Here is a 27865-nt window from a genome sequence, read left to right as displayed (position 1 = left end):
CTTTTATTTACAACTAGATCAATTGCGTTCTCTTGAAAAGGCTGCTCAATTCACGATGCAAATCCTCTCCTTTCTTCCCCTCTACCCAGCTCTCGCATACGCTGCACATTCCCCGCGGCAACCAAGCTATGGCCATCAGCCCAAGCCGCTCGTCCCTACAATCTGGCTCGCAGGTGATAGCACGGAGGCACCAGGCGGCGGCCCCAACGGGACGGAAGGCTGGGGCCAGTATCTGCAATACTCGTTCCTTTCTTCCGTCGCGCGTGTCAACAACTCGGCTATCGCGGGCCGTAGTGCGAGGACTTTTACGAGAGATGGACGCTTTGATACCATTGCTTCGAATGTGAAAGAGGGCGACTGGGTCGTTATTGAGTTTGGGCATAATGATGGGGGCATACCACCTGTTAATGCTACGGTTGGGGATAAAGGGAGGGCGGACTGCCCGGGTGCTGGTTTGATTTCTCAAAGCTAGGGGGTGTTGTGAGGTAGATCCATGCTGATGATGGGCGGTAGGGAATGAGACGTGTATTACTGTTTACAAGTGAGTCAAGTTTGTCTCATTCTATGCTGATGGCATTCAGTAGGTGATAGTGGCTAATGTGTTTGTTCTTGAAGTAATGCAACGGAAATCGTCCAAACATACGGCACCTACCTCAAAAACGCAACGAGAAAGTTTCTCGACAAGAAAGCCAAAGTCGTGCTTTCCTCCATGACACCCGATAATCCATGGGAGTTCGGCAACTACTCTTACACGCCTAACATCTTCACCTACTATACCTGGTATGCTACCTCTACCTCTACCTCTAACCAACTACCTTCCTACTCATTAATTAACCATCCGACGTTGATAATTTATTCATTTACACGGTCTAATCCACATCAGGCTTGCCGCAAGTGAACTCGGCGGTCCGGCACAAGGTGTATATTTTGTCTCGCACGGCCAATACGCAGCACAAGCCATGAAGAACCTGGGGAAGGAGACCGTCGATGCTAATTACCCAATCGACCATACACACACGGCGCCGTTTCTGGCGGATGTGGTGGCGCGGTCGTTTGTGCTGGGTCTTAAGTGTGGAACGAGTGGGTTACAGGACTTGGTGTTGAATGCTACGAGTAGGCTGCAGGGAGATGTGCTGGGGAATTGTTTGGCGGTTAATGAGACGTTGCCTATATGAAAGCCTTTGGATGAGAGCCTCATCATGAGACTCAGCTCTACTGCACCGAGGGGGCGCATGGTATCCTTCTATTGGACCTTGGTATTGTTGAGTTAGCAGAAACTAAAAAGAAAAAACTCTTCACTTGTAGCGTAGACATACTTCGCCTCCTACAAAACACACAATATGTAGATCATATCGTCCAACACCTTCTTGGTAATTTGGCTCTCACGTGACATGAATACCCTCTGAAGGTTACAGGTTAGCAATTTAAGTACGTATTGCAAGATTGAAAACAGTTCGATCTATGAAGCATACTTCATATATAGAAGATAGTAGAACTGTTCAAGAACAAGATGATGGAAGAGACGTTGGTAAGCATGTCAGAAAGGGGTAAATTCTAACCCTAGCCGGATGGAGGCTAGGCTGGTGGACGACATATTACCAGCATCAAAAGTTGACGCTCAACAACAGACACTAGATCCATTTCCCCCACTAAAATATTGCTGTGTTTCTCTAATAATGGCTATGAATCCCGCGTGGAGCGCATATTTGAAGTCTTCCGAGGAGGACTGGACTAGGATAGCGGACCCCATTGAGCGGAAACGGGTTCAGAATAGGCTATCACAGCGAGCAAGAAGTACGGCACTTAGTAAAGCAACCGTGACGGGTTCGACTAACAGCGATCCCAGGGTCGAAGCTTGTTAACAAGCAGAGAAATGGATTGGTGCAGTGTTCTCGTCAGATCGGCGGCACCTCTGGAGAGGCAAACAGGGCTTGTTCGGGCACTGAACCTCAGTATTTGCCCACTACATCGGCGGATTTGAGCGTTTTCAGCAGCCCAAGTTTTAGCACCTTCCAAAGGCCATTCTCTCCCGATCCCACAGTAGACAACCGGTTCATGGTGTTGAGTGGTATAGATACATGGGACGCCTTCCTCTGCATTGCCAGTATCCTCAAACTAGCCTGCATGCAAGACAGTGGCTTCAACATCGGGGCAACAATAGACACCTTACCACCACCACTTACTCCGACCTCACAACAGCAGATAATACCCCACAGACCCTATGTCGACATGCTGCCACATGCTTTATTGCGGGACCGACTCCTGAAGTCAGTTTCGACGATCAACGAAACGGAATTTGTTCTGGATATGCATGGGTTCAAGGTGTGGGGCTCAACTCCTTGGGATCCGATGGGATGGGAATTTTCACCTGAGTTTGCGAGAAAGTGGTGGTTTTTGATGGATGATGAGTTGATGCGTGCGACGAATTTTTGGAGGGGTCAGCGGGGCGAACAACCTTTGGTGCTGGCACCTCCCTAATAATACTTGACAGTTCGGTAATATATCTCCAAATATCTTGTCGAGTCTTCTACAAATGAACGGAAATTCTAACTTGGCTCCGGCCATATTTATAGATTGCTACGTGGCTCTGGGTTTGTGATCTTGACATATCCAACATTTACCCGCTCAATCAAACTCGTCAATGTCCTATTCAACCAACTATAGGGAAATCTCACCAAATCCCCTATAGTTAGTCCAGCTTTTGTTGAGAATCATACCTCTTCTCTAGTGGGCAAAGCTTTCATTGTGACTGTTGGAACTGCAGATGTCGCCCTTGAGCTCTTCAAATCCTGTATCTTAAAGAAGCGACGGTCTATATGGCTAGCCGCTCTACGATCAAAACCACAATCGGATCGAAGCCATCAAATCTATTTACATGCCAAGTTTCGGCCACATCAAGAGTTTTTGTCTCCATTTTAGCGACCTTACCACAATTCCGACTTGGCCTTCTACCTTCGTCGCCCAAGAGCCCTGCCTCGATGTTCTTTGGAAGTCGAAACAATGCAGACATCAGTGGCTCACCTGGAGGGTATCTAATTGCCGATGGGCACGAAACTCATATGAGCATTAACTGCATTGGTCCATCCCGCCCAATAAAACTTCTGCTCCTTGTCCCTCGTCGAATCGCAAAGTCCTTGCCATAGATAGTGTTCGTGTGGTATTAGAATCTTCTGGGATGACCGACATGGTTGTTTATGTGGGTGGTGTCTCCCACGCTGAGCCTGTCCCTAGCAAGATCTCTGAAGATAAGAACCATAAATACTGCCAGCGCCCCGAAAGCTGGAATCTGGGTTCTAGCACTAGAACCCAACAATGAGCCCGCGAGGATAGTATTGTGCGTATAGCGTAGTATGCAGGGACTCTGAAAATCGAACCCTGGAAGCAAGTACTTTGGTCAATATGATTACTTATGAAGCCATGCAATGCGTGGACCGAGGATGGGGGCGTATACGGAATTCTGGACTGTGATTAGTGAGTAGGTGGAAAGTGAAGATAGAAGGAGGCTTGGAGGTGTGATCCAGGTCCGAAGAGCGTCTTCTTCGGGGCTTGAAGACAAAAGATGAGGATGGAACAGGCCTTACTGTAAAACTTTTTTGCCTGATGTGGGGAGCTGGAGCAGATTGAAGGCTATGATGGAGAGGGAAGCTCGAGGGACAAGAAATTCCTAGTCTGGGATATCCATTATTGCCAAGCTTGGTTCGAAGGCTTTCGAATTTCGCACAATACTACTCCCTTCTTTCCGTTCATGAAGGAGCGGTGTGATTTTGATCTCGTCTTGACCTTCGTTTTTCTTGTCTTGTGAACTGTTGATTGAAGTGAGCCTGAGCCTGGGCGGGGAAAGAATGTGCTGATTATGATTGAGTGGCCTATCTATTCCACGCATTAGTCGGCATACAAGAATCATGATATTCTAAGTTGGTTGGGCAGCTAGGTACCGTACGGAGTAATACAAGAAGAGAGGTCTTCCAGCTGTCACGTATTACCCCTTTCCGTGTCGCTTGTGAAGCGAGATGCGAAGAAGTGCGGTTGCGGTTTCAAGCTCCGTCCAGCAGTCAGTCGACCCCAAAACCCGGGTAAGAAGTTTAGTTACGTTTCGATTCCGTCGGAGAAGTCCGAGCCCAATGAGATGCATCTTCTTTCCTTCTCATCGCCAAGGAATGCTTCAATTTCAGGACAGACCGCATAGCGACCCACCCACCAGCCTTGCATATCACTCGTCTCATAAGGACGTCTATCCAGTATTACTTTAATCTGGTACCTCTTGCACCTGCGTCCGGAAGAAGCAATATTCCGTCCCAGTTAGTGATTTACGATTTCAGCGGTGAATCAACTGCTCTTTACATCAACCACTCACAGAAAAAAGACCGCTAATCTTTTATTCGTAACGTCCATGGATCACAATTGACGGTTAGCAGACGCCACAGAGACGAGGAAATTCACGGTCAGGTTGCTGCCCAAAGCTACTCAATTCTCGAGTCCTTCCGGCACGGATCTAATCAACACGGGAGTCGCATCCGATGTTGTGATTAGTCTGGTGTTTAGCTACGGCAAGAATAAGGTCTGAATCAAGCCAATCATGGACCTGTCTGTCATCCATTTCCCGCTATGTCTGGTCTCAGATATGAGGCGGGAGCACCTGTGGAGGGAAAATCTGAGACCTGACGTTGGGACACACGATGAGATTCATGCGCCAAGGGTCATTTATGCGGATCGCTAGGTTGGTACGTGCAACGATCCGGCTGATCTTGGGCAGTCTCTGCGTTGTGTGACTGCCTGTGATTGTGTTATTTCCCCAAGTGGCTTCCAGCAGGAAGATTTAGCATCTCCAGGCGAGGCGGCGGGGCTAGAAACAGAACCGGTAGATGGGATGGAAGTATGAAACATCCTGCGTGGTTGGGGTAGGGCAAGATGGAGCTTTAACACCGGGCAATGGCAGTCGCGTGCTTGATATAGCCATGTGTCCTGAAGCACGTGGCGAGGTGTCACACTTTGCGGGACATTCACACACGCCCGGATATCAGGGAGGAAGTAAGTCCACACTATGATCAAAGCGGTCAGCACTGCAGCAGTAGAAGAGAGCCATCCAATGGTCGTTTGTTAGGAAATATGTCATACCGGCCGAGCCTGGTTCAGGAATGCACGTAGCCGTCAGTTTGCTCTGACAGAAACATCCGGTTCATGCCCACCACTTTGGCCCTAAGGAACCAGCAACACATTCGGAGTAAACCTGAGACATGCGAACGAGTTCATTCGCATATCTGGTTTGTGGCTCTAGCCTCGGACGCGTGCAGCGGAACTGGTAGTAAGGTATAGCCGCAGTCTCCACGGCGCTTAGGCGCTGGAGCCAGATGTTGCACCAACCGCGGACAGCAAGATCAGACCTCAATTCAGCCTTATCAAGAGGTATCGAGAATTTGAATGAAGCGATGGTAATCCGCAGTTCTGATAAAAAGCTGTTTAATCCATGCTCAGGAGACAACGGGAGGCTTCATGAATTCGCGGCTAGCTATTTAGATCAGCAAGCCAGTGTAATGACAACCAACTTGAAGCGCTTGGTAGCAAATGCGGAGAAAGCACGGTCTTCTTCGGCAGCGATTCCTTCTTTGGCACATCTAGAAGGCCATGGCCTGAAATTTGCTGAAATCTAATAGAAAGTGTTCCCGTACTCGCCTGGCATTGTGGACCTCTAGCATGCAATCATATAACAGCAGACCAGCAACCATAGCATATCGGCGAAAAATAAAGTTCTTTGCACATATTTCCAATCTGGGGTTACTGTTCAATTTTTCACAGGTCTTTGTTCATATGAAAGTAGAATAATCGATATCACGAGTGTTTCAGAAAGGTTGGTAATAAGGAAGGAAGCAAGGTTGAACGAAAGGTAAGAGTCTCCATCTTGTTGCTCTGCTGGCGGTGTAGGAAGTAAGTAAAATGATAGGAGGGTACAACTGGAGTTGGGAAGTCTTGAAATCATAACAACCATGAGAGGGTATTTGCTTTTCCTTGCATAACTTCACTATGTGTTGGAGCATTCATCAGTAACAAAAACCCCTCTAAAGCACGATGTACATCTTTTAAACTGGGGTGAATGCTCATAGGTCGACCGCTTGGTGTTCTGTTGATTTTGGAGCAGTGTTGCATGACATTGGCTGATGACGAAGTCTATAGGCCTCCTTCCCGCCTTTGAAGTACATCTAGCGGTCGACTAGAAGCATTGCTTTCGCAAAGCTACATCAGGGCCGAGACAAGAAAGCGGTGAGGCGTTAACATGATGTTTATTAATGCAAACCCCCGAGTTGTCTCGAATGGCTTCGGAAGCTTTGTCCCAGTTCAGAGAACGGAGTCTTTGCATCAAAGACTTGTAGAAATGACGAACAACGATGTCAACGCATGGAGTGTATTCAGGCCCGTGGCATCTACAAACGATAATTGGGACCAACATATTGGTGAATTCAACAACGAGAATCTACCGGTAAGCCGAGACCTGAAAAGAAGAAGTTCAAGAAAGACTGACAGAATTAAGGAACACTTCGTATACGGTGGATACTTCCAAGAAGCTTCTCCTTTGGCCGTTACCCAACCCGCCCACTTACCAAAGACGACCCCATGCAGCAATTCGCGGCAAGGTCATAGCCAACCTCGGAAGGCCTCGGCATCACTTCAAGCATATCACGAGCCAGTGTTGGATATGAACTACGTCCAGAGACCAAATCCAATGCTCGGAGCTCCCTATTTACAATGGGGTACAGACCACGGGAGAGGGAGCTTCGCAGAGTTTTCGAGCTCACGATGTGGTCTCAAAGACTTTTCATATCAAGTCTCCAGCCAGCCAGACATTGCCGCGTTCTCACCAGCATCACCGATAGCGCAAGCACAACGCTCCTACATGGAAACCAACTCGACAATGAATGAGCTTATGGATACAAAAACTTGTGACGACATCGCATATGACAACTTGACATCACACGGCGCAGGTATTAATCAGCAATCGATGATTCCCCACGTCGAGCCATCCGCCGTTGACAACACAGTAAAGACAACATGGTGGTCAGAAAATGCCCGAAGCGCCGATAACCAGTATCATAACACTTATGGGCTATTTCCGACCAACGATGGACTTCCAAGACTTCAGGATACACAACAAAATCAAGAACTTGGGGACGTTTGGAATAATGGACCCATTTCAGGGAATTCTTGGGCGTCACGAGCCGCGGGCGCCCAAAGTACTATTTCACCCAAGTTGCTAACTTTGGATGCCCCATCAGCGCCTATGTCATCATCAGGATCGAGCCAAGAATCTGCCATCTCACGCTCTGATTGCAGCTCCGCTCCCAGTATTGAGGAAGATGCGTCGGACTTTTCGGGGCCTGAGACATTAGCAGTAGTCGAGCAACCGGTGCCGATTCGTCCGCCTCGACAGATACTCCCAGATTCGCAGCCCAGTCCTCGCAGAGCTTTGTCCATTCCGCCCAGTGATAATTTCGATCCAGCACAGGCAGCCAAGAGGCGTTCATCGAGGCGTACATCTGCCAGCCTATCCCGAAAAAGGGACCATTCTCATGGCAACATAAATGCAAAGTTCCAAAGAGAGTCTAGGCTCTCTGAATTGGCCTCCCCAAAGTTCAATACACCAAAGAAAATTGAGCCAAAGCCTCTTCCAGAAGAAACATTCTGGGCGGCGTCGAATCAATCAAGTGCAACCGCACAGGCCATACACCATCGGGACGCCAAAGATGATTACCTAGTGAGGTCGAAGCTGGCTGGCATGTCTTACAAAGATATACGCAAACAAGGGAAATTTACAGAGGCAGAATCGACGCTGAGAGGGCGGTTCCGTACATTGACAAAGCATAAGGCCGCTCGAGTGAGGAAACCGGAGTGGAACGACAACGATGTAAGTAAAGTGCTTTTCTATGGTTTGACATTGCTGATTTCTGTAGGTGCGACTATTGAATAGGGCTGTGCAAAAGTTGACTAGTAGTTCCGATCTGTCGAGAAACAAAGTTCCTTGGAAGTCGGTCGCTGAATACATTGCCAATAATGGTGGGTCTTATCATTTCGGCAATGCCACTTGTCGAAAACGTTGGGATGACCTTCACGGTCGGTCGGAGTAACGAGTATGACGGTTCTATTTTGAAATGAAGACCTCGGGAGGTTGGGAACATGTATGAGTACGGGCATGTTTCTTTGGTATGGATAAATTCGTGTATTTGTTATTCAGAGGCGTCATGAGTTGCCAACTTCTAGATTGTCAAATGTAGTCGTAATCAAAGTCGTTCACCAAGACTAATCTTTTGAGAAGGGATGCCAATAGCTTGAAGGACTTCTTGAAGTTTTGATTCATCGTTTCGTAGAGCCTGCCATTCCTCGTTGCTCTTAACCAGAAGTGTACCACCAAGCACAGTGCCATTGAGAGCGATAGGGCCAATAACTTCGCCCTCTATGCTCTTGATCTTTGAACCCTCTGAAACACGAGGGCACAGGACCATTTTTCGATCGGTGAGTCCAATATTGTAGCTTATTGGGGATGCTCCTTTTCTTGTGGTTTCGAGCAATGAGAATGAACTTCCTGGGCGTTCAGCAAATTTCTGGGTTGCTTTTAGAGCCCTATCGTACAGTGTTGTATATATTTTGTGAAGTTGGCTTGGAGTCGCAATGTTTGCGTCTGGGATCTCCGACACAAAGTAGGTAAAAGGTAGGTCTGCTGTGTCTTGGTTTCCTGTGAGGTTGTCGGCCAGAACATTCCAGGAAATCCCTTCATCAATACCATTGCGCATTGATTCAACAGGTAGGAATTGGATGTGCCGATGAGGTTGTGATGCTCCTGAGTGTTCACCAGAATTGAAAAATCCAAATAACTCTTCTCCTTGGGCCCGGTACGCTTTCAAACACTCATACGCAGCACTAATATCTTCTTCCTCTAGGAGATCCGTTTGCTCTTGAAATCTCTTGGTTGCAAGTATGAAATGGTCTGGAATAACGGGGAATTTATTGAGGACCAAGTAGTGAGTGGGCGACAAATCAGCCAGAAATAGGCCCTTTTGAGGATTCTCAAATGGGTCTACAAGTTTAGCGTTGCGCGGTTTGTTTGACTTCGGTTTACTTGCGAGGGCAGGGGAAAATCGGATTTGAAACTATGGGAATTAGCAAGTTGACCCGGAGATACTGGTCATTAGGATTGTGTTACGCTGCACATACAGGAAGACCATTGCAAGAAAGGATTGAGACTTGGGTTGAGTAAAAGGTGAGATCTCCAGCCTCTTGGGCCGTCTTGAATTGGCCCCGAACAAGAGCTGGCAGAGCTCGTATGGCTGGCATGGTGAAGCTAAGGACTGAAGGAGGTTGAAATCAGGTGCCGCCCCAAAAGGTTAGCAGCATTTCGGGATCACGTGTACTAGCCTGCTTTTCGACTTACATAAGTTTCCGATCAATGTCAAACATCAACGATCACCAACGTTTTCCATTTTGGGCTGGTCTCACCTCGTGTTCCCTACGCTCTCACAGCATATGATACTCTCCGTATTGATCGTCATGAGGGCTCGGATTCATCGAGATTCATGTTCGAGGCTAGCTCTTTGTTGGGGGCCGCCATTGAACCAGCGAGTGTTGGTTTCAGAGCTCTTTGCTCTGTCAGTCTTTCAGACATACTGCAATCCTCTTTTGAATTTGGAATGTTTATCCTTACTGCTACACACTGGGAAAAGGAAATCTTACTCACACCTCGCATCTTTCGTTCTAGTTGACACCACTGATATGAATTGCAATCAAGAATGCCTGTGCCGCCGCAAGGCTGACCGTTAAAACGCTATTATTGGATCTTCGTTACACAGATGAGCCTCAATGTTGGTGTTCTTGTTAGTCTTTTGAATAGGCCGTCAGCTTACTATCATACGTTGGCGCCAACCAAGGATACTGCTCCTTCTATTTGTACTAGGGCTTTTATATATTGGCGATCTTGAATGCGAAATATTACGAAGTACAGTCAGATCAGCTATCACTTGACCATGCTGGTTTCTATGACTTCCGGTATGAAGCTATCGTTTGTAGTTTGACTCTGTTTTGGGAGTAAGTCTGATGTTTGTATTACCTTGTGTTCACTCCAGTTCCCAGTGCCCCATTTCGTGCAAAGCTGTTAGGAGGCAGCGTCTCATACCTCCAGCAAGCCCTCGTAGGATCATCTAGGACTCCAGTGCTTATGGCACAACTTTTTAGACAGCCTCGTGAGCAACCAGGATGCCTATAAATGTCCTAAACCCCATCTTAAAGTTTTCTATCCCCTCATTTTCCCTTCGTTCCAAAGTCATATACTAAGAGCGTTATTTGATTAGCTGTAAGCTCAAACTAGAGATCCTCGTACATTTTCAAGCCTCCAACCATATTATACACTTGCACTCCTGTTACTATGGCGGATCTAAAGCCACCTACTTCCACCACGCCCTCCATCGCCACATCGACAGCACCACACATGGAGTCACCGCTACCGGACCGTCATTACAATATCACCAGACTCTCCGATGCTGATTTAGCAATTGTATGTCATGCAATCGGCGCCTCGAGCAGTGTGGAAAGTCAAGCGCTTCTCCACCCAACCTCCAAGATGTACCCACCCAAAGGCATACCCGATGGCTTATACAGAGACGTTATCCGAGCGAGAGTCAATTGCCAATATTCCTACTACGTCTCTGCGGCTTTAGTCAATACCAGTATGGTGTTCCAGCTCTTACTGGGTGCCGCGTTGACGGCTCTGGGTTCAAGAGCAAACGGACAAGAGCTCGCGATTACACTACTGGCAGCGGCAAATACCGTCATTGCAGGACTCTTAGCACTGCTGCACAATTCAGGCCTGCCTGATCGCTTCCAGAAGGATTGGAACGAGTATGATGAGGTGGAGTCGTTTTTGAAGGAGCTGATGGAGACAGGGATCGTGAAAAGGGGCATGACGAGAGAAGACGTGGTCGAGAATTGTTTCGCAAAATTTCGGAGAGCGAAAGCATGCGTTTATAACAATAGGCCTTCTACATATACGGCCTCGAGTGAAAGTGGCACGAATAGCCCACAGCAGGTGGCACCTCACCTAGCATAATGTGTTTGGATGGCGTTTTGTAAGATCTGACATTTGATGTGTTCAAGCATTGTATAATATTATTACACGAAATATATGCTCAACATGAACCGAATTCAGGTCCCCGTACTAAGTTTTGAGGTTCGACTCAGCATCGTATCTCTTTTGTTCATCGTTCTGGATATCAAAACCAACCAGAGCTGATTTATTTAGCAATGACTGCCCGGTATCTAGTATGATTTGGGAACGCTGCGAACAAATGCTCCCCATATTCGCCCTGCTCCTAGCCTGAGAACAAAGAGTAAGACTTGCTTATGAAAGAGTGACGGCTAAAATATTATGTTGCAAATTGTGAGAAATTTGGACTCGAAAATCGTAAATGGGCTGCTAGGCGAGGCACGTTGATTGTATGACACTGTCCCTCATAACTTTGCAGCTAGAGTACCAAGTATACTTTTTAATCCTCCGGTGTTCAAAACAAGTAATACCATGCTCGCCTGATCCAGATCATTAACAGTCCCAGCCGCCATCACCACCATACACTGAGCCTGTGACATAAGAACTCTCAGGTCCCACAAGGAAAGCAATGATATTTGCCATCTCTTCAGCAGTGCCCGGCCGCTTGATGACGGCGGGGTTATCGCTGCCTTCATCGGGGTTTCCCTCTTGAGCCGTTTTCAGCAAAGGAGTAATGATAGATCCCGGAGCAACAGCATTTACTCGAACATTTCGATATCCATTCTCCTTTGCCGCTGACCTTGTAAGGCCAATGACACCATGCTTACTGGTGACATATGCTGCGCTACCCGGGAAACCTATGTCCCATTGTAAGTGAACGTCTTAGGCTTTGAGAAGAACGAAAGGCCTACCCATGACGCCTTGTATGGAAGAGAGATTGACAATCGATCCTCCTTCCGAAATCTTTCTCAACTCTGCTCTCAAAGAGTACATCATGCCCGTCAAGTTTACAGAGATGATCCTATGCCATTCATCATCCTCAAGCTCCGTGATCGTAGTGATCCCATGGTGTTTTCCGATGACTCCAGCGGAATTTACGGCTCCATCCAACTTTCCAAATCTTTCGACGATGCCATCAACCCATGCATCGACTTCCGGTCGCTTCGAGACATCCACTTGGGTCACAGAAAAGGGAACTTTGCGAGCCGTGAAATGGGATTCGGCTGCGGAGATGCTGGCGGGATCAATATCTGCAAGGCAGACTGTTGCGCCTCGGCTCGAGATCAGATTCGCTGTAGCCAACCCGATGCCACTGGCGCCTCCAGTAATAGCAATAACTTTGCCTTCTAAAGACATGCTGATAAAGGACTTGTGGTCGATTCCAAGCCGCAGTAAAGATCAAAGACAGAGAACAATACACAGTCACAGGCTCCCACTATTTGTATACAGGAACAGGCTTGGCCAAGGTATATTATATAGAAAGGTTCACACGTACAGTACAGTAGGATAACCAACGGCGCGGCGGAGCATCTTTGCCCATCGAGACCCCGCGCTGTTGATTTTTACTGCTTTCTCGGGCGAAATGCACCGAAAGTCATGCGGTCTTGGCAACTTGTCTCGCAGGCAAAAGCTGGGGAAAGCTTGGAAGGATGGCTGGTGGCGTTGTTTCAAGACGCTAGCTAGACTTGCTTCACCTGCAGCTACAGTGCTTGTATGGTCTTTCCCCACAACTACCACCATCGTCCTTCCTTCTTCCCTTCACCCTTGGTTGTTTTGGGAGTAAACCTGAGACTTTGTTGTAAATCCATGTCCTGAAGACCAACATATCGACACAGGAATTACAGCTGGTGCTAATTCCCTATTGACTACATTCCAACATGCGCTGGACGACTTGTTTGGCTGTGGCGGCTGTTGCCGTCATCAGCGAGGCCTCGACGTTGACGCCGCCTGTTATACCTCTCGCTGTGCGAACTCCTTATTTAAGTACCTGGCTGGGACATGCTCGAGAGAATCCTTGGGACCACTGGCCTATTTTCTGGACTGGACAAGAGGTACAGCTTTCCCGGAATCCTTCAAAGCTGGTAGGCTGACAGCTGTGCACAGGTCGGATTATCGGTTTTGGCTGCGGTCCCAAAGTCCAATACAGTATTTCCTCTACTTGGCAGAGCTCAAGATTCGCTCCCAAAATCTGGAGAAACGTTTGTCACACAACTTTCCCAATGTTCCGAAGCTAATCATTTGGATGCAGGTTCAATGTTTCCTACCCCGCATATGTTGGAGCTACTTTCGATGCCTCCACTACGAATCTGACATACAAAATACCTGCACCCAAATCCTCTCAAGAACCGCTAGATGTTGTTCTGTCTTTTCTATCTCCTGTAACCCCAACGTCTTCACTTCGACAAGCAATTCCGGCATCATACCTCACCGTGGAAGTCAGTGGAGGATTCGACCTTGATATCTATGTGGACTTAAACGGTCTATGGGTTAGTGCGAATAGGGATAATACAATCCGGTGGGAGTTCGGTCAGGAACACATCGAGGGAAAGAAGCAAAATGCACCCCTCAAAACATGGAAAGTCAAGCGAATGACCGAGCAGCTGCTGACGGAAGATGCTGACCGAGGGGAATGGGGAACCTTATTTTTCACGGGCCCATCAGATGTCCAACATGAAGCTGGTACTTCTGCTCTGCTTCGCCAACGGTTTTCGAGAACTGGAACGCTACAAAATTCCGTTGATGAAAACTTCAGGGCTATTATGGATGACGAGCCTGTCTTTGCCTTTTCCAAGTCATTCGAGCTCAATGGCACCTCTGCAGCGGGTGGAAAGTCATACGATAGCGTCCTCTTCACAATTGCCCATATTCAAGATCCAGTCCTCCAGTACGCATCTGCCCGGGGAATGACTTTGATGAAGCCACTATGGCAATCTTATTACCCGACGGCAGAAACTGTACTCGATTTCCACTACCACGACTTCGCTACGGCATCCAAGCTTGCCGGAAACTACTCGGAGCAGCTAGAAATAGATGCTTTGAAATCTGGGTCTGAAGATTACAAGGACATTCTTGCCCTAAGTGCTCGTCAAGTTATGGGTGGTTGCAGCTTCGCAGGAACCCCTGACGATCCACTTATTTTCTTCAAGGAGATCTCGTCCGATGGGAACATAAATACTGTTGATGTTATCTACCCTGCCTTCCCATACTTCCTATACACGAATCCGAAGTGGCTGGCCTGGCTCATGGAGCCTCTGATTGAGCATCAGCTTAGTGGACAATATCCCAACGATTACAGTATGCACGATGTTGGTGCCAGTTTCCCAAATGCGACTGGGCATCCGGATGGCAACGACGAGTATATGCCTGTTGAAGAATGTGGAGACATGCTGATTATGGGATTGGCTCTTGTCAACTCACTTAAATACGATACCGAGCCAGCCAGCATCTGGTCTGCAGCTGGGGCAAATAAATACGTAGAGTCCGCTGATGGGTCGTTCCCACTTTACATTGACTCTGATGGTATGGATGACTCTTTTGGAGGCCCAATTTCTGCCAAGGGTGAAAAGCAAGCGCGCAAATGGATTGAGAAGTCCTACAGGTTGTGGAAGCAATGGACCGGATATCTTGTTCGGGAAACCCTTATCCCGAGCAATCAATTGTCAACGGATGATTTCGCTGGCTGGTTGGCAAACCAGACAAACCTCGCGGTGAAGGGAATCATTGGAATTCGAGCAATGGCCGAAATTGCCGACCTCGTGGGAGAGACTGAAGATGCGAAGTATTATCAGAATATCTCCGAGGTATATATCAAGAGATGGCACGACGAATTTGCCTTCTCGCGAGACGGCACCCATGCTAAGTTGGCATACACCTGGTACGGCAGCTGGACCACGCTCTACAATCTGTACGCAGATGCCCTACTCTGCTTTCACCTACCTTCGAGTCCTAGTCCACGTTTCGCACAGGGCCAGAAGCCTTTACTCGGATCTAAGCCATCTAAGACCGCTTTCATCGATGAGAAAGTCTACAAAACCCAAAGCGACTGGTACCACAACGTCCGTCAAAGGTATGGATTACCACTTGACAGCAGGCATTTGCAAACTAAAAGCGACTGGGAATTTTTCGCAGTGGCAGTTGCTAGCAAGCAAGTGCGGGAAGAAATAGTCGAATCTATAGCATTGTGGGTGAATGAGACATCGACTGGTATGTAGAGTTCCGTTTCCAGCCGTTTTGTTTGCACTGCTGACCAAACCTAACAGATTGTCCACTTACGGACTTGTATGATACCGAGGGAGACGGAGGTTTCCCAGGGAATTCTTTCAAAGCCAGACCAGTTGTGGGCGGTCACTATGCCTTTTTGGCCTTAGAGAGAGCTTGTGGGGGAAAGGCTGTGGAGGCTCTCAGCTTCCTAGATGACGAGCCCGCTCCCGAATTTGCAACTGGCAGGCTCGAGTTGTAGGTATATGAGACTTGGAATTCAAAAAGTCAATATTTTGTCTTTTTTCTTGGCAGTTTGTAAATTAGTACACGAATCAACGTCTTATGTCTTTATCTCATGTTCAGTTTCGAGTGTGATGGAAAAGTGTACTGAATAATAACCTGGGTGTTCCGGTTAGCATCGCGCCTGAACAATATCGGCAGATTGAATATAGAGCACATTCATTATATGCCGTTCTAGCTTGCTCCAGCAGTATTTACCATAAGGTACATCTGAAAGCATTCAAGTTGACCGTTGGCTTCTAATTCCGGAGAAAAAGAAAGAGGAATGAGTGGGGCGGGAGAATGTTCCCTTCGGGTTTAGCGTGAAGTCCGTGCCAAAAGTGTCAGTTTCCCCTAAATTTACTTTGCTCCTCAACCAACACGACACCTTAGCTTCTTCTTCAACTGTAATATTTCCATCACAAACATCCATCTCTACGACCAATCTCAGAGACTACCACCTGTCTACTGCAGTCCCTGAACTGCTTTCTGCTCCCATTATACCGGTAGACTCTACTCGGCTCCTTTTCTTTTCGCATCTTGCAGCAAGCAGCCCTTGAACCAACCAAGAACCTCATCAACATGGCCTCCATGGATTACGAGAACGAGAACGGCACTCGCTACGAGGGTAAGCTACGATCTGACTCTTCTTCCCAACTTCCAACAACCTTCGCGACCTATTTTGACTGGCACAACTTGATGCTGACTTGGCGTTTGACGCGTAGACGAGGCTCCCCGTTACGAGCGCGATCGCAGTGCCTCCCCTCGACCTACCCGTCGTAATGATAGTCCGCGAGGCCAACGCCGGTCTGCATCTCCTAATGGCAACGGTCATATTGACAGCCGGTTAGTATTAATCCCCTCAGAGGATTGTTTGTCCACTGACAAGCTCGTAGTGGTCCCCCAAAGAACGATCGCGGACCTCCCCAGGATGATGGCGCAATCAACCCAGGCTCTAACCTGTTCGTCACTGGCATTCACCCTAAGCTCTCGGAGCTCGAAGTCACCCGCCTCTTCGAGAAATACGGAGATGTTGAGAAGTGCCAAATCATGCTTGATCCCCACAGCAAGGAGTCTCGTGGCTTCGGTTTCGTCAAAATGGTCACTGCCGACCAGGCTGATGCCGCAAAGGAGGGTCTCCAAGGCGAAGTCATCGAAGGCCGCACTCTGAGCATTGAGAAGGCCAGACGTTCCCGCCCTCGTACTCCAACTCCAGGCAAATACTTTGGGCCACCGAAGAGAGGCTAGTACCCCTTGACCCCTTTGCCATACACAATTAACTAAAACAATAGAAGACGACAATCGTGGACCCCCACCTGGACGCTACAATGACCGCTATGATGACCGCCGCCGTGGCGGAGGTGGTGGCTATGGTCGTTACGATGATTATCGCCGAGATGACCGTCGCGACCGTGGCTATGGCCGTGATCGTGATGACGGGTACGCCCCTCGCGGAGTCGATCGCTACGCACGCGATGATCGATACAGCAGCCGAGGTGGTGATGACCGTCCACGAGGCGGCGGAGGATACTCTGACCGTTATGACCGAGGTGATCGTGGTTCTGCTCGTGAACCTGCTCCTGCATCCAACTATGGTGATCCCGCTCCTCGTGGAGAGGCTAGAGAGCCATACGGAGGTAGACAGCACTATGAGGATGACAAATACAGCCGTCGTGAATATTGATCGCTAACCAACATAGGTGGTGAGCGCCCTGCTCGTTAAATTCGCACGATCTCGAACGCGCAACCATAGCTTTGGATCGGCGGCTTTCATTGATGCATGTGCTCTTTAACTTGTGTGCGACTTTCTCCTTTGTATTTATCGTGGTCCGAAGCTACGAGCGGCGGAGCATAAAAGCGGGTGTCTACACTTTCGGCAGATCGAGCGAACTTTCAGGTCATTTGGGGACTTCTACGGATGCTAGGGATTTTCTTTATTCTTTCATGGTCGGGTCTCTTCGAAACGACATTCGGTCAGTCGAGCGGGTCAACATAAAAACTGCCCATCTCTGTGTGTTCTTAGTCATACCTGGACAGATTTCTGGTCATTCACGGTCAACGCTCAGATTCAGCACCTCATGTCCCCTTGTACCAATATTAAGCTTTGGCTGAGCTTCTGTCACAAATTTCGGCCAACACGCTTTTTCGAACTGTTACGACTTGGGTCTGCTTTAGCGCCAGAACAGAATTCGAAAGCAAAAAAAAAAAAACACAACTACAGCCTCTCCCGTGATCAGCAAATGCGCACTGGCAAAACAATTCATTGACAGCAATTTTCCAACGTGCTCGTTAATTCGAAATTCGATATCAATCCCTGATATTTGCTACTATTCCGCCCCGTCCTTTCACAATAAGCTGCGACGCGCCGTAATCCAATAATGAGGCAACTAATCGTAAAATGCAATATACATCAATCCTCCATACTTTCGCCGCTCAATTTTCTGACAAAATCGAATGCTTGAACTTTTGGAAAGCTTCGTTTGACAAAAGGAAAAAGGTACAATCCCAAATACACGGTGGCTGATATGTGAGTCACAGAATATCTACGAAAACATTCTACGGAATGCAATTAATACCCTATTCGCCATTTGCTATAATATGCTCCTACTTAGATGATGAAGCACAGCACTCAAGCAGTCAAATCACGAGGCCACATTATGATTTGTGCTTCATCCAACTATATCATTCGCAACCCGAGCTGAATTCGGTGCTGATCTATGTTCCATGATCCCCGACAAAGTATTGGTAGGTCGCGTGGTATGGCACTTTGTCCTCGTGTGGCTGAAATCTGGGCGTTTGCCAAGAATGCCAAAAGGAACAAGCAGCGCCAGGGATGTGCAAAGGGGGTGGACGCTACATTGTTTGCTATCTTGAAACAGGTTTTTCTTTTTTCATATCTAAAATACTATTTTCTTCACAGATTCAGAGCTTTTGTGATGATTCATATGTCACCTTGCTGACCTTTGCTTTCCATGGTAAGGTTGGTGTCACGGTGTGACTCGGTCTATGTTTGAAGTGCTACAGCTTCCACGCATTCGTCGAGGGATCCTCTCTTAGCCCATTACAATGCTGCTCTAGCTTTCCCCGTACATGCAGCACAGGTCCTACAATCCATCTACACCTTACAAATGTCACCGCGTAGGACCATTCATCTCGCCCCGGACCCCGAGTTTTGAATTTCCTCTTTTCCGCCTTTCATTGTCCCTTGCGCAGCTAGCGGCTGGCTTGTTTTTATATTTGTGTTTGCATTTACATTTACATTCATATTTATGTTTACTAAGCCGCATGGCGAAGGAGGTAGGTAGTAGGTATATGTAATTGAATGAACGGAATTTGAAATCACATCCAATGTGTATGTGTAATAGTTTACTAGTCTAGGTTTCGGTGAGAATTAATCGTTGAACTTTACTCGCTTGACGGTTACTCCCTCCCCCCCCCCCCCACAAAGCATTCTTTTAGGCAAGTACTTGTCTAATCCATTGTTGATGTTTTGGCTTCTCTGTACTTTTTAGTGTCGTGGTTTTCAGATTGGCTGAACAATTCATGGGTAGCTCTGCGTTCTCCTTTTAGGTACGTTGACACCGCGGATAGAGAGTCGTGACCTCCTGTGATAATAGAGGGGCGTTTATGCAGCTTAAGGAGATGATTCAGTACGTGGATATATTTGATATCAGGATATCATTCATGCTATGACATTAGGGTCCAGCCAGTTCAATATTCTACTCCCTACAAATGCCAAGCCGCAGGTTTTTGTAGTCTAATGCCACAGTAGCAAACGCAACGCAAATTGTCCCATCCATTCTCAGACATTTATTTCCTTATTCAACCTTGCAGCCATTTTGCCGATAGCCTAGACTCAACTCTCTCTCCCCCGCTCTTTGGTGGTGTTAACTTCAGATTATGCAATCCTGAAACCCGACGCGGCTGGCGAAGCTGTGGTGCGGATGCCGGGATCTCGTAGATGTGGACCGTATGCTCTTTCTCCCCCTCGCTGTGCCTTTCACCCCTGACATATGCTGGTCTCTCTTCCTCTTCTCCATTTGGGACGATGATTCTCAGGTTCGCGGGAGCGGCGGCGCCGGGGCCAGACTTGTGGTGGACAGCCATACGACGTTCACGGATGGATCTGTTAGAGCTAGAATCAATCGAGGTTGCAATATCGAGGTCTGGTATATCAACGTCAGGAATGCTGCCCGGAACACTCTTTTCAGAGACTGGCGAAAGCGGGGTTCCTCCTCTCTGTTGTTGTTGCTCGGCTTCGAAAAAGGCATCACGAGGGCTCTTCTTCTGAGGGTCGGTATTTTGGCTGCCGAAAACCTTAGGAGGGGGAAGGCTTGTGAAATAATGGCGGTGCACTGTTTGATCTCGCGCATGTGGGCTTTGAAGGCATATGGCAGTTCCGATCGGGTACTCTTCCTCAGACGTGGGACTTAGATAGTATTCGTCGGAGCTAGGTCTAGGACGGGGAGGAGCTGCGGGACCTAGAGAGCTGTATCTCGGCATCGATGCAAGCGATGCGACAGTAGCCGGTGATGCGCTCCTGGAACTGGTGAAGCTGTTAACACTGTCCCTCTTGCTTCGTGGAGGCGTGTCTATCAGCTTCGCAATGCCGCTATGCTTGACTACTCTTGCGACATCAAGCTTAGGCGAATCGCTCTGAGCGCGTACATAGGCCGTAGCTGGAAGCTCTGATAAGGGACTGTTTGCGCTGGTAGACTGAGCTTGAGACATATCTGAATGGGAGAGTTTGTTATTTGCGAGCACCTTGCTTAGGAACGACTTCCGAAATGATGATTTTCGAACCGGAGGTGTAGGCAGAGGTCGGTTTAAGTAGGAAACTGTCATATTCTGGGATGAGACTTCAATGTCGGGTTTCGAAATAACTATTATCGTCGATTTGTTGCCGAGATCGTCACCGTCAGATATGGAATGAGGCGTGAAATCTCCCTGTTCCACAACCGAAGATTCGTTGACATATTCGCCAGGATCAGTGACAACATCCGGTCCTCTGGGTGCCTGGTCTGCCAGCAGACGACCTGCAGAATTACCAGAGATCTCTGCGTCCCAGAACGGCTTCAAATTCCGATTTGCGAACTGGTGCTTTACTTCTCCAGCAGAAGCAACTTCACCCAGCACATCTCCATTGTCTTCCAGATCCGCATCCGAGCCGTCAGCCGACACCGGGTGTTCATGTCTGTCGTCTATATCGGAGCTGAAGCGAAAGCCGTCATCATATTTCTCGAATGCCTGATCTTCAGAAGCCTCATCCACCTCGTCCTCATCCGCCTCGTCCTTCTCCTCATCGCTCTCCTCTGTGAGGTCATCTTGATCAACAGCAAGCTTGAGCGACGAGCGATTCGCGGATTTACTAGATTTTTCTATCTCTCTGAAGCGCTCCTCGTCTAATCGGTACTGATCGACTCTTGAAAGGCCTGCAAGTGACATAAGGCTAGGCGTCGCCCGAAGCAGCTGTTTTGGGTGTTCGGGTGAGGCTATGTGCAGCTCAGAGAGAGTTTTCCAACTACGGTAGTAGAATTTGAACACCACAAAGGGTTTGTTCTTTGGATCTTTGAGGTGCCAGTTGTAAAATTTGGCGCTTTCCGGGTGTTCAACAAGACCGTTAGAAGCCAATCTATGAATGAAGCTGCGTTAGCATGAACATAATTGCCGCTAATTCTTCAGGGAGACAAGTGGTAGGAAGGGCACCAAAGCATATATGGAACGAAACTTACACAAGGCCGTAACCATTTTGCTTTTCGAATTTCGGCGGATCCTGCACTCTCTGTTGGCGACCTTGGGATCGGAAGAATCGAACCTCAATGACGCCACCCTCTTCCAGCGGGGAGATGGTGTTTACTTCTTCGGCAAAATGAAAAGCTCTTCGCTCCAAGCCACAGTTCTTCAGGGGAATGCCCTTTTCATCCTTGTAGTTATATCGATCGCTTGGATCGAAGAGGCCCTTCATAATTCGGTATCCCGCAGGCTTGCCAGCGGGAAGTCCACAAGATGTTACATCACGCCCGTTCATCAAAAGCTTGCAAAATAAATAAGGTGTGATGTCTGGTAGGCCTTCAAGAAGCTCAAGACGAAGCCAGAAGCGCATGCCTAAGTTCAAGTGATTAGAAGTGGCTACGCACAAGCTTAGGAGTCTTGCTTTACCAGGTGTAGATGGGACATAAACAGACACCGACGGTTGTCTCCCAAGCAACTTGTCCGCCTTGCTCTCTATAGGTACTGAAGGTAGAGTCGAATTGAAGACCTCCTCCCTCCTGATGAGAGGGCTTCTTTTAGTGAATTGCGACGTCTCAGGGTGGTCAATCTCAGGCAGAGCCAAACACTGCTTATGACTGATCAGCGACAGCTTGAGCCCATTCTGGGTCGGCATTGTGTATGTGGATCTATCAATGGTTTCCGTTGTCGCTATATTGTTGAAAGAATAAGGGGGGAGACGGTGTTGTTTGGGTACCTTATAACAACATTCGTTTGCGAACCGAATTTGCTAAGGTTTGCATGTCATCGCTACCGTTCTGGTTGAAACCAGGTGAATTTGTCATGTGAATACTGTGCAGACTTCACTTGGAGAGCATAGAAGAGATTGGCGATGCATCCCTGACAATGCTTATATGACAAAAGATACTCAGGACATACAATCTAACACTTCTAAGATACCTATAATTGTTTGTCAAAATCGTTTACTTTGGGCATATCAAGTCTCGCATCATAGCCAAGCAATCTGGGTGTTTAACATACCTTGTCGGGCCTAGGAGCTCACACTGCCAATACCAAGGAAGCTCTAACTTGCTATTAGACGTCCGCGAGCTTGTATCTCTTCGCACTGCGCTATCCTATCCTACCCTGTTTCCTGTCTCTTCGCCCCTAGCCAGAATATTATTGACATAGTAAGGTTGTGATTCCGTTACAGTTAAAATGCGCTGAAGATTACAGTCCTTACGCGCCAAAAGAGTACATGCATCTAACTTTCTACAACAACATGCATGTTGCTAAAGATGAAAAGAATATTGCGTGATACTAGAAAAGTACAAAGATAGCAGATATTGAACAGAACGTGGAGGATAGGAAGAACACCATTCACGAACACAGTACAAGCTCGGCTTAATTGCAGTGATCCTCGGTCTGGGTTACAAGCTTCCTTGAAGACATGGAATACAATTTTATGCTTTCATTCTTCAATACCGTGAGCACTGCGTAATGTACAGATTTCCCAGTTCCACCATGCAGCTGCTTATTTACCAAGCACGGTCTTAGTATCCTCCTCCTTGTCCAGCAACCCCAGATTCCTGATCGCTCCTGCCGGTGGTGCTTTGTCTCGAGTCGATAATGCCGCTGCTTCTGATTTTCGGTATGCTGTTTGCAATGCATGTACTCTCGATGCCTATAGCGAACGAAGGGTTAGCAGCTGTTGTGCTGGAGACTCCGGATACTGAACGCCGGAATAGATGCTCTTAGTCGGCACCAACCTCTTTCTTGTGGTGTAAGCACTCATAATAGTCCTCCAAAACCGGCGCACATTTCCGCTTTCCTGAATCGTCGTCGGAGGAGGTATTCACAACATAGCAAGCTAGGACCTCTTGCCAGAAGGGGAAGCATCGCGATTGGCCTGGGAAGGGAGATTGTCAGCCATTGAGAGGAACATTGAAGGCGTGCTGGGTTGTTCGAAGCCAGCGAGAAGTATATTACTGACCTCCACTAAGTCCATAGCCGGAAGACATCTTGTTTGCTCGATTGGCGTTCTGGGTGAGAGCTTGAACGTTCGTGGGACGTTCCGGTTGTCGATGAAGAACCCGCTAGCAGATGCAGTGATGCCTCACCAGATATCAGGCAACAACAAAAAGCTGGACAGAACAGCTATGACGGACAGCTAAACACGACAGCGACAGTTTCACTAAATGTCCATTTCTTCGAATTCTGTGGTGGATTTGTGAAATATGGCAGGACTTGATGTTTCTCCAGCTAAGGCCATACTTTTAGCAGTCCAGCTAGCCACCAAAGCGGATATACCAACCCTCCAATCCCTTATAGCACAGCATTCGAAGACTCTCCACCGAGAGCTTGTCCTGCGCATCCTCCTCAGCCATCTACCGGAAACTGTCGAATCTTTGAAATATGTCTCTTTGCTTGAAGATCTCGTTTCTGGAGGAACCACGGAAGATTCCAAATACCCAGCCAACAACCACACCTTGGCTGAAATGAGCGAAATAGAGGCACAGAAGAAAGTTCGAAAGCTACACCTACTTCATTTGAAATGGCCATATGCTCCAGAAGATGACCCCGCAGACCCCTTTGTCTGCTTTCTTGTCCTTCGAGCATTACGAATTGACGAAAGTACTGGACTGATCGCACAATTACCAGGCTTGCTTGAGCCATTCCTACATCATTCTATGTATCTTCGAACTTGGATGATATCTACCATTTTACCTCTTGTGCGGTTAAACTACGAATATCACCCGGGGATTGTGACTCTTCTTACAATTTCTGAGTTTGAGCTTTTGGACGACAAGGCTGGGGTCAATCTGCTACTCTCTAGAACCGGCAAGGAGGAGACTAAGAATGAGACAAAAAGTGTTGGGCGAGACCTACGGGGTTTGATAGGGCCATGGATGTATGGCGATAGTAGATGGAAGAGAAGAAAACTCCACAGGAACTCCGAGATTCGAAAGCAGGTGGCTATGCCCATGAACGATAGCCTGTTTGCGAACGAACGATGTGTTGGTTGGGAGGAGGTGTTTCAATGGGTCACCAAACAAGCAGCCACATCTTGGAAAACAGCTGTAGAAGCCGTGGAACAATGGGATGGCCCAGGAGATTCAGATTTTGGGAGTTATGGAGATGGTGTTATTTGGCTAGATGAAAATGACCAACAGCATCTGGAGAGAAGATATGCCCGAGCAGCAATTGCTTCGGCATATCTCATCTCTGAGGAGTCTATTGAAGCACTGAATGGTATTGACCGAATATTGTCACGGATAATCACTTTGATGGATCAGGATAGGACTCCGACCTTGCAAGCCGCGGCCGCCCTGCTTTCTCCTGTGTTCGGCCTGGGAGACGTCTTGTCTGAAAAGAATGCTTTGCATCTCCGGAACGACTTCCTTAGCGACCAGAATATCTTAACTGCCCCGAATGAAACATCTCTGCGATTACTTCACGCTTTACTGGTTTCTACATACATATGTATGAAGACTGGACATAAGCTCACGATCAGGAGGGCAGGGGAACTTGCGCTCCTCCAGAATGAGCAGGAACAGGGAATCACTCTCTCAAGATTGATGATGAATATCGTCAATGGGCCCAAAGAGGACGACAAATACTGGATTCGTGTGAGAAATGAGTTACTTTGGTTGCATAGTTGGGGTGCCGAAGAGCTTTCGGAAGGTGCAGATGCAACGAAAGGAAGGGGCATCCTTGGGAAACTTCGCCAGGACCTTATCGAGACTGAGATCCTGAAAACCCTCCTGAAGAATACCCGTCAGTCTTTGCTCGGGACTTTTTTTTTCTGGTCTCACGCTGACTCGCCTAGGATATTCTCTTGCGAAATCAATCTACGAGACAGGTCCAGATCGACCTCTGCCAAGGAAGGTTTTAGTGGAAACCATCATCTCATCAGCTATGAATGCTTACGACAATGCTACCAACGCCAACAAAACACGTGGAGGCGTAAAGCAATGTCTTGACATGTATGCCACTGCCCCCCGGGCAGAGAAGAATATGAAAGAAGTCTCGCTAACATTAATCCAGTTTGACTACATTCCATGACACGCTAAAAGAGTCTGTCGACCAAGACCAACTTTTCCATCTGGTAGATGTCACGCATTCTATAGGACGGTATCGGTTGGTATTTAAGCAGGGAGAGCCATTCAAACCTGTCAGCCTACGAGTCCATGGTGATCCAATATCAATCATCGGCAAGGTTCTTGAGCAAAACCCCAAAAGTTACGCCAAGATCAATGATTTTATTGACATGGGACAAAATATGGTAAAGGCAGGGCTCGTTGCTCGAAGTGTCTCAGGCCACACGAAACCTCTAGATGTGGATCAGACTCGGGAGCAAGAATCCATTGCGGAAAAGCGAGTGGTTAGCATGTGCATCGATGCCTCTCTTGTTGAGGATGACTTCGAAACCGCTTATTCCTATGTAACAACTCGTCTTAGGAAGATTGCTGGCCCGGCACAAGCTCGCACGCCAGAGCCTACTGATAACGAATCCGGACTTTTTGCGAAAGTACCTGCGCAAGCAATGGACGATTGGTCATGGCGCGCTGCCTTGCAAGCCGGCAAGTATCGGCGTACTGCATACACTACAAGGCCAACTCATCTTGGCAATGCGAGCGGTAATCCGGAGATTCGGCATTTGGAGCAACGCATGGAGTGTCTCGCCCAGGCTCTTCGACTTGCCCCAAAAGCAACCCTTCCAGAGATCATCAACGTCTTTCGCCGTTGTGAGGAGGAATTGGAGACACATGTCAAGCAAGAGACTGAACAAGAGGCCGCATGGGATGCACAAGGAGATGATCAAGCCATGCCTGGTGGCTTTGCAGCTACACCAATGAAGAATAATGCTGCAGCAGGTGCTTCTCGTGCCGTAGAAGAGGCTCCTCTATCTCTTTTAGATCTTTCGGTAGCAAGCGCAGCTCGGGCCCAGAGGTCCCTCGCCGCTTTGTCAGTGTTCAGAAGTACTGGTAGCGACCCCAGCAATCATAACGCTCCGCCAGCGGCTCGTGAGAGCAACGATAGCTCTAGGGTAGCCACGCCAGATTCTGCTGCCAGAAACACGACGCGGAAGAGAGATCAGCTGAAGAACGCAGCTGTTGGAGGTCTTGCTAGTGGCATTGGCTGGCTTCTTAATGCTCCACCTGTGAGGAACAATGAGGATGGCGAGGATGTGCCTCACGGCTCACCCTGACACTGTAATTAGGTCACACTCGTGTATGTCCTCATTAAACGCAGCAGGATCGTCTCACATGGTCTGACATTATCATTTGGCGCATTTGAGCGGGAGTTTGGCGTGGAGCATTTAATTATGGCGTTGTAGAATACCCTTGTGGCCGCCTATGTATTAATGATACCAACATCGTTCTCTTGAGGAAAAAAGTCTAAGTGTCTGACACAATGTGGTTCTATAAATCATTTCCCTATCCCCTTTCGGATTCATCATCTATTTCTTAGCATCCGCTGCCATCCCTCTCTGAATCCAAGCCCTAGCTTCCTCGGCCTGCCGTTCTGTCTCTTTTAGATCCTTTGCAAGCTCCTATAAAGGATGAAAATTAGTTGGATACTGCCCGACTCCTATACAGCAGAATAGCTCAAGCGCCGCCATCTACTCCTGATAGAGGATTCGGAAGGTATGTTTTAGGGCATCTTGGCTCTCTTACCTTCATTCTGTGAGGCTCTGGAACATGTCTGCCTTTCTCCACACCAGGTCGAGCAAGCATCCTGTCATCCCACGCCTTCAGCGCTGGGAATTCATTGATATCAACACCAGCCCAGAAAGCAGCAGCAATCCAGCCCCAGTGAGCTATGTCGGCGATAGTACATTTGTCACCAACTAGATAGCCCGAGGTAGATTTCTCGAGCTGGGCATTGAGCACGCCGTAGAGACGGCGAGTCTCGTTGGTGTAGCGCTTTACGCCGTATTCGACTAGGTCAAGTTAGTTTGAGATGGAGGGTTTGCGGGTTGGAAAGCTGTGGGGTGAAGATGAGACGGTTCCGAAGACGGGGCTTGTTTTCCTTTTTTTTAAAAAAATAGAACGTGATGAAGGTCAGGCACTTACTGCGTTCAGGTGCATAACGACCGAAATGATTCGCTTGTCCCTGCATTGGTCCAACACCTGCGTTGAGGAAAAACAACTATAGGTCCATTTCAGCTTCAAACCCCTTCTTACAAAGGTGCATCTGACTGACCCAATTGTTGACTTCATAGAACTCGCGCGATCCTCGTGGGTAAGAGATCTTATAGTCTTTGTCATACTGATCTACAAGATACTGCTGGATACTACCAGATTCGAAAAGATTGATTGTCTTGCCGTCATCAAATGTATCCGTGAGAGCTGGTATACGCCCGTTGGGGTTTATCTCTAGGAACCATGGCTCTTTCTGGGTGTCTTTGGAGATATCGATCTTTGTGACCTGGTACGGCAGGCCGAGTTCTTCAAGAGTGATGGATATCTTGATGCCATTGGGGGTTTGGGTTGTGTATAAGTGGATGTTTGGACGGGAAGCCATATTGGATTAGTTTGACAAGTGAATGATGCGGGTTGTTATCTATAAATTTGATGGGAGGGAGCAAGACCGAGACCATGAAAGAACGGTTCATTGTATTATTACCCCACAGTGCTTGATAATCGGGTA

General features: G+C 48.0%; 11 protein-coding genes across 11 annotated transcripts; 7 read left to right on the top strand and 4 right to left on the bottom strand.

Annotated features, from left to right (window-relative positions):
* Positions 1 to 55: 55 nt before the first annotated feature.
* On the top strand, positions 56 to 1175 carry LHYA1_G007424 (Rhamnogalacturonan acetylesterase; the record flags this gene model as incomplete). The annotated part of the gene is made up of 4 exons (XM_031152353.1): positions 56 to 452; positions 514 to 541; positions 616 to 780; positions 884 to 1175. 4 exons carry the CDS (start codon positions 56 to 58, stop codon positions 1173 to 1175), a joined length of 882 nt encoding a protein of 293 aa, XP_031002286.1.
* Positions 1176 to 6268: 5093 nt separating this feature from the next.
* Positions 6269 to 8114, top strand: LHYA1_G007423 (uncharacterized protein; the record flags this gene model as incomplete). The annotated part of the gene is made up of 3 exons (XM_031152352.1): positions 6269 to 6472; positions 6524 to 7894; positions 7941 to 8114. The coding sequence occupies 3 exons, from the start codon at positions 6269 to 6271 to the stop codon at positions 8112 to 8114; spliced, it is 1749 nt and encodes a 582-aa protein (XP_031002287.1).
* Positions 8115 to 8267: 153 nt separating this feature from the next.
* On the bottom strand, positions 8268 to 9318 carry APA2 (Diadenosine 5',5'''-P1,P4-tetraphosphate phosphorylase; the record flags this gene model as incomplete). Its single annotated transcript, XM_031152351.1, has 2 exons — positions 8268 to 9134; positions 9199 to 9318. The coding sequence occupies 2 exons, from the start codon at positions 9316 to 9318 to the stop codon at positions 8268 to 8270; spliced, it is 987 nt and encodes a 328-aa protein (XP_031002288.1).
* A 686-nt stretch (positions 9319 to 10004) lies between these two features.
* LHYA1_G007421 (uncharacterized protein) lies at positions 10005 to 11083 on the top strand (the record flags this gene model as incomplete). Its single annotated transcript, XM_031152350.1, has 3 exons — positions 10005 to 10026; positions 10104 to 10168; positions 10346 to 11083. The coding sequence occupies 3 exons, from the start codon at positions 10005 to 10007 to the stop codon at positions 11081 to 11083; spliced, it is 825 nt and encodes a 274-aa protein (XP_031002289.1).
* A 489-nt stretch (positions 11084 to 11572) lies between these two features.
* On the bottom strand, positions 11573 to 12376 carry lvr_0 (Levodione reductase; the record flags this gene model as incomplete). The annotated part of the gene is made up of 2 exons (XM_031152349.1): positions 11573 to 11877; positions 11932 to 12376. 2 exons carry the CDS (start codon positions 12374 to 12376, stop codon positions 11573 to 11575), a joined length of 750 nt encoding a protein of 249 aa, XP_031002290.1.
* A 521-nt stretch (positions 12377 to 12897) lies between these two features.
* LHYA1_G007419 (putative glutaminase) lies at positions 12898 to 15479 on the top strand (the record flags this gene model as incomplete). Its single annotated transcript, XM_031152348.1, has 4 exons — positions 12898 to 13101; positions 13124 to 13218; positions 13269 to 15223; positions 15280 to 15479. The coding sequence occupies 4 exons, from the start codon at positions 12898 to 12900 to the stop codon at positions 15477 to 15479; spliced, it is 2454 nt and encodes an 817-aa protein (XP_031002272.1).
* Positions 15480 to 16081: 602 nt separating this feature from the next.
* LHYA1_G007418 (putative RNA-binding protein) lies at positions 16082 to 16747 on the top strand (the record flags this gene model as incomplete). The annotated part of the gene is made up of 3 exons (XM_031152347.1): positions 16082 to 16127; positions 16225 to 16345; positions 16396 to 16747. 3 exons carry the CDS (start codon positions 16082 to 16084, stop codon positions 16745 to 16747), a joined length of 519 nt encoding a protein of 172 aa, XP_031002271.1.
* Positions 16748 to 16827: 80 nt separating this feature from the next.
* On the top strand, positions 16828 to 17292 carry LHYA1_G007417 (uncharacterized protein; the record flags this gene model as incomplete). The annotated part of the gene is made up of 2 exons (XM_031152346.1): positions 16828 to 17136; positions 17200 to 17292. The coding sequence occupies 2 exons, from the start codon at positions 16828 to 16830 to the stop codon at positions 17290 to 17292; spliced, it is 402 nt and encodes a 133-aa protein (XP_031002278.1).
* A 5450-nt stretch (positions 17293 to 22742) lies between these two features.
* LHYA1_G007416 (NADH dehydrogenase [ubiquinone] iron-sulfur protein 5-A) lies at positions 22743 to 23229 on the bottom strand (the record flags this gene model as incomplete). Its single annotated transcript, XM_031152345.1, has 3 exons — positions 22743 to 22892; positions 22978 to 23117; positions 23202 to 23229. The coding sequence occupies 3 exons, from the start codon at positions 23227 to 23229 to the stop codon at positions 22743 to 22745; spliced, it is 318 nt and encodes a 105-aa protein (XP_031002277.1).
* A 216-nt stretch (positions 23230 to 23445) lies between these two features.
* sec39 (Protein transport protein) lies at positions 23446 to 26420 on the top strand (the record flags this gene model as incomplete). The annotated part of the gene is made up of 3 exons (XM_031152344.1): positions 23446 to 24985; positions 25038 to 25194; positions 25256 to 26420. The coding sequence occupies 3 exons, from the start codon at positions 23446 to 23448 to the stop codon at positions 26418 to 26420; spliced, it is 2862 nt and encodes a 953-aa protein (XP_031002280.1).
* A 252-nt stretch (positions 26421 to 26672) lies between these two features.
* On the bottom strand, positions 26673 to 27739 carry tpcF (Glutathione S-transferase-like protein tpcF; the record flags this gene model as incomplete). Its single annotated transcript, XM_031152343.1, has 4 exons — positions 26673 to 26765; positions 26890 to 27155; positions 27289 to 27364; positions 27419 to 27739. The coding sequence occupies 4 exons, from the start codon at positions 27737 to 27739 to the stop codon at positions 26673 to 26675; spliced, it is 756 nt and encodes a 251-aa protein (XP_031002279.1).
* Positions 27740 to 27865: the final 126 nt, after the last annotated feature.

The sequence above is a fragment of the Lachnellula hyalina genome (assembly GCF_007821495.1).
Source record: "Lachnellula hyalina strain CBS 185.66 chromosome Unknown contig00177, whole genome shotgun sequence".
In the NCBI taxonomy this organism is placed as follows: domain Eukaryota; kingdom Fungi; phylum Ascomycota; class Leotiomycetes; order Helotiales; family Lachnaceae; genus Lachnellula; species Lachnellula hyalina.
The sequence above is the reverse complement of the archived record's forward strand: the minus strand, read 5'-3'. Positions and strand labels throughout refer to the sequence as shown.